This window comes from Phaseolus vulgaris, chromosome 1 (genome assembly GCF_000499845.2).
Source record: "Phaseolus vulgaris cultivar G19833 chromosome 1, P. vulgaris v2.0, whole genome shotgun sequence".
In the NCBI taxonomy this organism is placed as follows: domain Eukaryota; kingdom Viridiplantae; phylum Streptophyta; class Magnoliopsida; order Fabales; family Fabaceae; genus Phaseolus; species Phaseolus vulgaris.
The window spans coordinates 15762768-15774227 of record NC_023759.2 but is presented as its reverse complement, the minus strand read 5'-3'; the positions used below and the strand labels follow the sequence as shown (position 1 = coordinate 15774227).

At 37.4% G+C, this 11460-nt stretch overlaps 1 protein-coding gene across 1 annotated transcript; it reads right to left on the bottom strand.

Moving 5' to 3' along the window:
- Positions 1-9810: 9810 nt before the first annotated feature.
- LOC137815591 (ABSCISIC ACID-INSENSITIVE 5-like protein 1) lies at positions 9811-11417 on the bottom strand. The gene is made up of 3 exons (XM_068618706.1): positions 11390-11417; positions 10864-11326; positions 9811-9886 (listed from the first exon to the last, which is right to left on the bottom strand). The coding sequence occupies exons 1-3, from the start codon at positions 11415-11417 to the stop codon at positions 9811-9813; spliced, it is 567 nt and encodes a 188-aa protein (XP_068474807.1).
- Between the last annotated feature and the right edge of the window lie 43 nt (positions 11418-11460).

The following is an 11460-nucleotide window of genomic DNA, read 5'->3' as shown; positions in this document are numbered from 1 at the left end:
CCCATTAGAGGTATAGAACATCAAATTGACTTCATTCCGGGGGCTAGCCTACCAAATAGGCCCGCTTATAGAACTAACCCCGAGGAAACCAAGGAGATAGAGTCACAAGTTCAAGACTTGTTGGAGAAGGGTTGGGTTCAAAAGAGCCTAAGCCCTTGTGCTGTACCTGTCTTGTTGGTGCCAAAAAAAGATGGAAAATGGCGTATGTGTTGTGATTGTAGAGCAATCAACAACATCACCATCAAGTATAGGCATCCAATCCCAAGGCTTGATGACATGCTTGATGAGTTACATGGGTCAACTATATTTTCCAAAATTGACCTTAAAAGTGGGTATCACTAAATTCGAATCAAAGAGGGTGATGAATGGAAAACCGCTTTTAAGACCAAGTTTGGATTATATGAGTGGTTGGTGATGCCATTTGGCCTCACTAATGCCCCTGTACGTTCATGAGGCTCATGAATCATACCTTGAGGGATTGTATAGGTAAATACGTAGTAGTTTACTTTGATGATATCTTAGTGTATAGCAAAACCCTAGAAGACCATCTAAGTCACCTTAGGGAAGTTCTTCTAGTGCTTAGGAAAAATAGTTTATTTGCCAATAGTGATAAATGCACCTTTTGTGTAGATAGCATAGTTTTCCTAGGTTTCATAGTTAACAAAAGGGGGGTGCATGTTGACCCCGAGAAGATCAAAGCCATCCGAGAGTGGCCGACTCCGCAAAGTGTAAACGATGTAAGAAGTTTCCATGGGCTAGCTAGCTTTTATAGACGTTTTGTACCTAATTTTTCAAGCTTAGCTTCCCCTCTCAATGAACTTGTTAAAAAAGATGTTGCATTTTGTTGGAGTGATAAGCATGAGCAAGCCTTTTAAAGGCTAAAGGCTCAACTCACCAATGCACCAATTCTAGCTCTCCCATATTTTTCTAAAACCTTTGAGATAGAATGTGATGCATCGGGAGGGGCATAGGTGCGGTATTGTTGCAAGGTGGACACCCCATTGCATATTTTAGCGAAAAACTCCATGGTGCCACCCTCAACTACCCCACCTATGACAAAGAGCTCTATGCTTTTGTGCGAGCCCTAAAGACTTGGGAACACTACCTTGTGTCCAAAGAATTTGTAATCCATAGTGATCACGAGTCTTTAAAGTATTTAAAGGGCCAGCACAAGCTCAATAAGAGACATGCTAAATGGGTGGAATTTCTTGAACAATTTCCTTATGTAATCAAATACAAGAAAGGAAGCACAAACATAGTGGTCGATGCTCTCTCAAGGAGGCATGTGCTCTTTTTAAAATTAGGTGCCCAAATTCTTGGATTTGATCACATAAGAGAGCTTTATCAAGAAGATCAAGAATTTTCATCCATCTATGGCCAATGTCAACATAGGGCACAAGGAGCTTACTATGTGGCCGAGGGATATCTTTTTAAGGAAGGAAAATTTTGCATTCCCCAAGGCACACATAGGAAGCTCCTTGTCAAGGAATCTCATGAAGGGGGACTCATGGGCCCTTTTGGAGTTGATAAGACTCTAGATCTTTCGAAAGAAAAATTTTATTGGCCACACATGAGAAAGGATGTCCAAAGACATTGCTCTAGATGCATATCAAGTTTAGAAGAAAAGTCTAGAACAATGCCTTATGGACTCTACACCCCCTTGCTGATTGCAAATGCTCCTTGGGAAGACATTAGCATGGACTTCATTTTAGGACTCCCTAGGATTGCAAGAGGCCATGACTCTATCTTTGTGGTAGTGGACCGTTTTAGCAAAATGTCCCATTTTATTCCTTGCCACAAGGTAGACGATGCTCAAAATATTTCTAGACTCTTCTTTAGAGAAGTGGTGAAACTTCATGGTATACCTAGAAGTATAGTATCCGATAGAGATCCCAAGTTCATAAGCCACTTTTGGAAAACTCTTTGGGGCAAACTTGGAACAAGACTACAATTTTCAACTTCTTGTCATCCTCAAATGGATGGCCAAACCGAAGTAGTCAATAGATCTCTTGGAACTATGCTTAGGGCTATCATGAAAGGAAACCACAAATCTTGGGATGAGTACCTTCCCCACATTGAGTTTGCCTACAATAGAGTAGTCCACAAGACTACTTATGCTTCTACTTTTGAAGTTGTATATGAATTCAATCCTCTCACACCTATGGATTTGTTACCTCTTCCTAATCCACAAGAATTTTTGCATAAGGAAGGAGTAATCAAAGCCGATTTAGTGAAGAAAATGCATGAGAAGGTTAAAATCCAAATACAACAACAAAATGAAAAGTATGCAAAATACAACAATAAAGGGAAGAGAGAAATAATTTTTGAGGAAGGAGACTTAGTTTGGCTTCACCTTCGAAAAGACCGATTTCCCACTCAAAGGAAGTCCAAACTAAGTCCTCGAGGTGATGGACCCTTTCAAGTCCTCAAGAGAGTCAACAACAATGCATACCAATTGGACCTACCTCTTGAATATGGAGTGCATGATACTTTTAATATAATTGATCTATCTCCATTTGTAGGTACCAATGAAGACAAGGACGACGTGGATTGGAGGACAAATCCTTTCCAAGGGGGAGGGGATGATGGAAGAGGGCCAAGCTCAACCTCCCATGATAGACAAGAGCCAAGCCAAGAGCGTCTAGAGCCAAGTGAAGAGCGTCTAGTGCAAAGAGGAGAATGTCTAGTGCAAGAAGGAGAGTGTTTAGGACCAATTACTAGGTCCATGGCCAAGCGAATCCATGAAGACTTGGACCAAGCTACAGATGGAAGAGAGAGTTATTTGTATATGCTACATGAAGGCCCATCAAGAGTAGCTTAGTATTAGTTGTAGTGTAAATAGCATAAACTTGATTGCATGAGGATTTGACCTAGATTTTGCTAGATTTGCTACGCTTATAAAAGGATTCTTTCACTAGGGTCGGCCATGTGCCATGGTTTCCTTGTGATGTCATTTACATTTCATTTAGATGGCATTTGCTTATCATTAGGTTAACCTTTATAGACCTCCTTAGCCTATAAAAGGGGGAGCCAACATCATGTATTTTGAAGATTGAATAGAGTATTATTATGCTGCCAATTTTGTGCCATACACTACTCCTTGCCTAGCATCTAGGTTTTAATCTTCAATTCATCACCTTCAAAGGGGCTGGTCGAACCTCCCCAATTCCCTACTCTCATGCACCTTCAAGGCACCCATACTTCTTAGGAAGGCCTTGCTCATCTCCTCCACAAGCTTCCGCAAGTTTCATCACCAAAAAGCAAAGAAGTACTCATAGGAAGGCCATCACTACGTGCCCTACATGCAAACTTAGGTTAAAATATATTTACGTGACTTAACCACTACATGCAATAACACACACGCGTAGGTTAAGAAATATCTTTTACTAATAACCTTATATTAGCGTATAAAAATATTATTTTAATTATTCCCCAACGGGCTTACTAGCATAGCTGGGCCAAACACATGACCCACTTTATAGACCCAACAGTCGAGCTGACCTGCCCACACTGTGCACCGAGCTCTGATCACTGAGCACTCTGTCCAGTACACAAACCCCCTAGGCTCGAGCTGAGCTTGGCTAAGCGAAGAGGCTTTTCGAGTGCTCTTGCGACTTACGTTGCAGTTTCTCAGTGGGTAGTTGTGGCACGACGCACGAAGCGTTTCTGAGGTGACGTCTCACCACACTCAATCTCGAATTCACATACACGTATAAGCCAATGTTCAAAAACTCACTACCACTCGCTGCTTCATTTCTTTAACCCTTGCAAAACCCTCGTGGTTTTCGAACTTCCTTTGCACCCTCCTTCGAGCACCCAGAAAACCTTCATCGTCTTCGACTGTTCACTGTAACAAGGTACTTCTTTTCAACAACTCATCACTTTATATTTGTATCACTACTGGATTAAAGCATTCCTGATTATAATTATCATATTGCCTAAGATGGGGTTCGTCTGGATTTACTCTTTTATGTCCATGATGACTGCTATATTTGTTGATTGCTTTGCTTGAATCTAGAGTGTATCTTTGTCCCTACATGTGACTTACTTGCTTTTCCTGGCCTAAATGTGTGTATGTATTTTGCTTGTGTTTGCAATTTTAGATATTGTTCTGCAATGGATTACAAAGCTTTGTACTCCTGGGCACCTCCAAACCTCTTAGAGGAGACATCCATGTATACCTCATGTGATATTATAGTGGCCCTTAGAAAGAATGAACGCAAGTTTGCCAAAGAGAACGATAGATCTGTTAGGATAATCCCATGTAGGGAGGATGAACCAGTCTGTTGTGATGAGTCATCGGATCCTGAGGGTCCATTCTGTTATTTCTATGCCACCGTGTTCAAAAGGATTCTTCTTCGTCTTCCCTTATTTAATTTCGAAAAAGAACTCCTTACCGAAATTAATGTAGCCCCTGCCCAGCTACACCCAAACAACTGGGCATTTGTTCGAGGCATAATTATCCTCTACACACTTGGCCTTTTGCCATCTGTTGAAGTCTTTTTGTATTTCTTTGAGGCCAAACACCTGCGCCGCCAACTTTGGGTATCCTTCAATGAGGTGTCTGGAAGGGCACTGTTGTTGCTCTTGCAACAGTCCTACAAGGGCTTTAAAACTAAATTTTTAAAGATACGCTGCAACAAAAGGGATCCAACACTTCTGGATGGGTTTCCTTTGTACTGGACCGAAAATCCGCGCTTCCAAGGTGTTCGGCACCTGGAAGATCTGTCTCAGTTTGACCAGGAGGTCTGCCAATTCTTGTCGAGCTTAAAGGTGGTTTTCGAAACTGCCTTTCTCATCAGTAGAGAGTTTACCCCCAGGGCTTTAAAGGCTTCTATTGGTACTCTTCATTCCCTACTCTTGAGACTAACTTTACTATTGTTGTTAACTACTTCTTGTCCTCTTTTGCAGATAGTATGTTGGCGAAGATTGACAAGAAAGAGCTGGCGGAGAGAGCCAAGAGGATCAGGGCAGCTGCTCAAGCACCTTAGGTTCTTAAGCTCAAAGCTCCAACCACTATTGTTCCATCCTTTACTGAAGATGGTGAGGTGACCAATTCTGGGTTGGTCTTCAAAACGATTTGCTTCATCAAACACACTCTTTGCCAAGATGTGAAGAGTCTTCAGTCTTCAACAATCTCCCTCTGTTTGATGGAGACAAATCCTCATTGCTTTGAAAGAAGACTCGTGGTCAATGTACCAACATCTGCATTTTTATTTCAGTGCTTGAAAGACAATCTGCAACTTAACAAAAATAACAAAACAAGCAAACCAAGGTACACATAGTAAGAGAGAAACAAGCAATAACCATACATGCATGATAGTTCAAAATATAGTACTTAAAGTGCCATAGCACATTATAGTCCAGAAATGATATAAAAACCATGCAGGAAAAGAAATCAAATTGTTCAACAAGACACATATTATAAAGCATGTGGAAAAAAAATCACTTGTGCTTGTAGTACAACTCTGAAAGTTGATCCTGTACACCTTCAATTTGATATTCTAGGTGTTTAAACCTAGCCTGAGTTATGTCAAAGTAGGTCCTTTGATCAGTGGAGAGAGTTTCCATGCAATGAAGAACTTCTCTTTCAAAGTTGGAAAGTGGTTAACCACGATATTGAAGTTCTTGATATGCAACCAGAGCATTGAAGTTATTTGCAACAATATCCTCATGCATTGATGGGGTTGGTGAGTTCACTCTGTGACATGATGAATTATGCATCTCATACCAGGATGCTTTTGCAGCCTGTACAGTTTCATCTTCCATATGAGGAGCACCATTATCTTCATCTGCATTGCCATGGTTGGATGCTTCATGTTCCATTCTTTGAGCAACATTTCTGGTAAACACCCATGAGTTTTCCACCTTCTGAAAACTCATTTTGATGAGAGTGGAGTTGTCTATTTCACTTGCTGCCTTGATAGTTTCATTCCGTTCATTTGTAGTATCAATCTCAAAACAATGAATCAGTTTTGGAGACAAATATAGCATATGGAAAACGATAATCAGTGAGCCTTTTTTATTTTAGCATATTTTCCACCATAACACTCACCAGTTAACCTTAATTTTGTTCATTATATAGTAAAGGAGAATTAAATCTTCTTCATGAAGTACAACATGGTTACTACCTCGAGGAGTGATCTGCCATGCAATAACATATGCCAAAATTTGTGGCGTAAGATTCAGATTACCTGCATGAAACCTGTTTACAGGTTGGGCTGGATTTCTTACACAACTCCTGCATGAAACCTGTTTACAGATTGAATCTTGTTAAACTCCTGGATCCCGACAGTGTTTCTTTTGCTCACTTTTAGTCCTGAGTATTTAATCCCAACAATGTTGTTTCAAACTTCAGTGGTGATTGTCATCTTTACTCCCTTCACATAGGAGACAAGGTTCCTGCCATCTTGAGTGAGATTAGTGTAAAATACCTTTACGAAATTTGGATAGACATTTCCAGTCATCTCCAGGAAATGTTTCAGCTTCTAGTGCTTGAGAACAACTCTTAGTTCTATGAAGTTCTCACTCTTCAGACGGGAAAACTCTAACACCTTTGGCACATTAATTTTCTTTTTTTCTCATCTCATGTATGAAGGTGGTCATGGCTTCAACATCTCCAACAAACCAATTTTCCATAATCCCATGACTATTGTTGTTTTGTTCTCGGGATCTTCTATTTTTGTCTGAGGAGGGTGCCATTTTTGAATCTGCTCTTAACTGCACCTATTTAAGTAAAAAGAACACCAGTTAGATAATGTGTTACAAATAGACTGATAATTACATAATGCAAAGCTAGCAGAAGAGAAAGAATAACTTGGAAAACTTGAAGGACAAATAGTAAAGTGTAGAACACATCAGTTTTAGGCATAGACTTATATAGAAAGAATAGGTTCAGGAGTTTGAGTATGAATAAAACATATATGCAATATATGTTTTACATATTTGATTCCAGAAAAATAGCAATATTCAATTTTGGTACAACAAGAATATATTGGAAATGAAATTTTCAGTTCAGCTTCGATTCATGACCCATGAATGCAACAATTCATTTAGGATTTCCTAGACAAAGTAATCAGAAAAAATGTTGCTCAATACCCACCATAAAAAGCAGTCAATGGTAAAAAGAAAAGAATCTATTTCTCTTTCCTAGTCATATTTGTGATTCTAAACCAAAAAAAAAACATGTTAAAACGGAAAACAACATGTTAAAATTTTACTACAGAGAGTAATTTATGCTTATTATGCCTAATTCATCCTATAAATATAGGACCAAACAGGTATTCCTTCCACATGCAAGATTTTCACTTTCGGTAAAAGAAAAAGACATCTTTTGTCGTGTTCTAAAGGAGTGAAAGTTCCAAAAAGTTATGCTTCCAATGTTTCTAGATGTGTTAATCTTGAACAACAAAATTTCATTGGACTAAAAAGTCATGATTTCCATATATTGATGCAAGATTTGCTAAAAGTAGCAATTCGAAAAGTGTTACCAAAAGAAGTTGCGAGAGTTTTAATGAAGTTAAGTTCTTTCTTCAAAATTTTATGCTCTAAAGTCATCTTAATTGAGGAGTTTGAATCATTTGATGCAAAAATTGCCTTAATTCTATATGAATTGGAGAGGATTTTTCCTCCATCTATTTTGTCATAATGGTTCATCTATCCATACATCTAGCGTATGAGGCTAAAATTGTTGGGCCTGTACATTATCGTTGGATGTATCCTATTGAAAGGTAATTCTTTTACCAACTGATTCTTTTTTTTTTTGTAAATTTATATTCTCCTCTTTTATTCCTAATCATATTTTTATATTCTTATATATTTCTACATAGGTTAAAGGTTTACGTGCGTAACAGAAATTATCCAGAAGGTTCAATTGTAGAAGGGTATTTGGCGGATGAGTGTTTGACATTTTGCTCAAGATATTTGAATGATAATGTCCAAACAAAGTTCAACAAGCTGCCAAGGAATTTAGATGGTCCAATAGGGAATGGAATGATGACTAGTTTGGAACATCTTGAGTGGGAGCAAATCACCGTTATGTGTTGTTTAATTGTGAACTCATCAAGTCATTTGTCAGTAAGACAATATCCATATTTTTTAAATGTGATTGGTTTGAGAGTAACGAAGATCATTTTGGGTTAACACTAGTAAATTTTGGAAATTTGATTTACTAAAGTGACCCTTTTGTATTTGCAACTCAAGTAAAGCAAGTATATTACACAGAAGATCCAACTGATAATTGGCAAGTTGTCACTAAAACCACCCCTGGAGATTTGTTTGATGTACATGGAGATTTAGAGAATGATTATATAGAAAACTACTTGGGAGATAAATTAGAAAGTGCTTTTTTTCATCAACCTATGATTGATGAAGATGAAGGTGAGCATGTTAGTTGGTTTAGGGATGATGTACCTGGAACAACAGTTGATACAAGTGTAATGGATAATCATTGAACATGATATTAATGTTTTTAAATGTAGTTTTTGTGTGTTTTTCTATGTACAATTTGTTGTGGAATTAATTTTATAATTTTATGACTAGTGCTGAGAAAGAAAAGCCACCTTTGCTGGTGAATAACTATAAAGTGTCATTTTCATGTGGTTCTATGATTGAAATACTTGATGGGTTGGAAGAAACCGCATCAAGACCTAGTCAAACTTCAGTCCACCACATTGGTTAGTTATTTATATATGTTTATTCAAATATGTAATATGTTATTGTATATGTCTAGTAGGCAATGTACTAATTTTTTAATTTTATACATTATTAACAGGGTTTACTAGTAAAAGAAAAAGAGGCCCTACCAAATGTCTCAAGACTCATGGCTTGAAATATGAAGATTGTTTACCGGTTAAACTTGATGCTCTTGGCCAACTTGTTGGTACTTATTGATATGATTCCAAAAGCACAATATGAATGATTCTTGACATTCTTAGGAATCATCTTGAGTTGGATATGAGATAGGCACTTTATCATAGAATTGGATCAAGGTTCTATGAACAAGAACTCACCAAGACTAGTACCAAAACTCAAACTCATATGGAAGTTCCATGTATTATCAAATTGAACCGATTAAAATGGAACAAAAGGTAAGATTACCGAATAGAAATGCTGGAAACTTAAAAGCACCGAACCAAAATCAAACAAAAGAAGAACAACCAGCTGAAAATTGAAAAAGCCGAACCAAAAAAAAGGCAAGAACACAAGCTAAGATATGAACATAAAAAGAGAAGGAAGGAAGGAGAAGAGAAAGCTCATGAAGATGGAGGAATGGTTGGATGATCACGCCACTTAGAGGATGGTGACTCCAAGATGAGTGTGCAAGCCGCCACTTGAGGTAACCATTGAACTCTCAAGATAAGACTAGTGAGGAAGGCACAAAGATCTCCAATGCTCTCTCAAAAATTGAGTATAGTTTCTCTAATCAAAATTCAAATCTGAAAAATACAAAGGCAGCACCTTAATTTATAGCCTAGAGGTGCTGAAATGCAAAGCTAAATGAATTCAAAATTCCCCCCAAATACAAATGAAAGTGGCGCCAACTATAGTCATGAGGAAGGTGTGACCTTCTCTCTCACTTTGGCACCTCCCTATTACTCCTACACCTATCTACTAACGCACCCCCCCTAAGAATCCTAACTAAAGACCTAAAGATGCTTTAACAAAAGAGGTTTCTAATGTTTCCCTCTAAGCACCTTCAAACAAAGAAATTACAAAAAGAGAAAATAAACGTCCATTAGCTCCTAAAGCTTTGAACATGCTTCTTGTAAGCCTTTGAGGTGGGCTTTGACCTCCATGGGCGTCCTCCATTTAAGCCTCAACCTCTTCTTGCTCTTGATGATTGGCCTCCATGTCCACTTGAGCTTGATCTCCATCACTTATCGAGCTACATTGAGTAATTATTTAGGGACATTAGCTTGGAATGCACACCTTGCTCCTCTGACTTTTGCTACTTGGAAAGGACTAAAAGATCGTAGGGATTACATGTGGAAAACAATCTTGGTACTTCTCTAACTTTTTATCTTTAATTATATATAATACTTAAATTCTAATATTTATTAATTGATGAGATGCAGTCAAAATTTGATATTGAAGAACGTGCCAAAAAGTGAGTTTTAGGAAGCATATTCTCAAGTTGGAGGAACCATAAATGTCGATTGAAGGCAAAATATTTTTTTCCAAATATGAGAAATGATTACAACATAAAGAATTGTCCCTTGAGTATTCCTCTTGATCAGTGAAAAATTCTTGTTAAATTTTGGAAATCTGAGATAGCCAAGGTCATTTTATTATTTATATTTTATTATATGATTATTTGTACTTATACTTTGGTTGATTTTTATCTTTACTCTTTTCATGATTTTATTATAAACGTTTGTAGTGAGAATAACAAAACAAGTAGAGCAAAATTTATAATTGTTCATACCACAAAAACTAAAATACGATACGAAGAGTTTAGGCCAATTGCATAATTAGTGTATTAATGGTTTTATTTGTCTTTTGATAATATTTTTTTTCTTTTATGTGATAGGCACTGAAAAATACTAATGGAAGAGAGCCATCTCGTGCAGAAATGTTCATCATGACATATAAGCCCTGTGTGAGGAAAAAAAAAATTATTGTATGTAATCTAAATCATTATCTCTAGGTTTATAGTAGATGCTATGCAATTTTTTTATACAGTTTAGTAGTTGTCAATGATGTATGTACATATTTTTTTAAAATTCTAGAACTTACATATACCTTCACCAATTTGTTGGGATTTAATTAGATGGAATATTAGTATACTAGGTGATTAATTAATAAGTAGCAAACATATGAATCAGATGTATAAGAAAGAGTAGCTTATGATGACTAAAAAACCTTCTTGCTTGAGATCGTGCTGCAGATTTTTTATTCTTCAGCATTTTGCGCTGCCTTCTCTCTATTACCACTTTAGGAGGACCATTAATTATCCTTTTCTTACCCTTCACACTTGATTCTCCCAAGTTTTGAGAATGAGTAGTACTTGCAGTAGTGAGATTCCTTAAAACTAACGTGTTATTCTGTGGCAGCATTGGATGTTGTTCAAATCTAGTACTAGGCACATTAGATCCAGTAGTTCTTATTATTATATAACTTGTATTAAATGGTACATTGCTTGGAATGTTACCAAAATTATATAGTAGTGAATAGTGTTGATTCTCGTACACCCCAACTTTTACTAGGAATTCCTCCAGAGTAATTTCTCCAAATGTGGGTTGCTTTTGGAGTGTTTCATTCTTGTCAAGGCTATTATTAGCCTCATTGTGCTGCTTTGGTTGGCTTTTTTGGATCAGAGACCAAACTTCATCAACAGTTTTCTTGCAAATTGGGGGAGGGACAAATTTTTTAAAATTCTAGAACTTACATGTTATGCAGTCAGAACATTTGGCCATTTTGAAGTGTGGCTATGACTGTGAGTTTGGGGCTGGCTGGTAT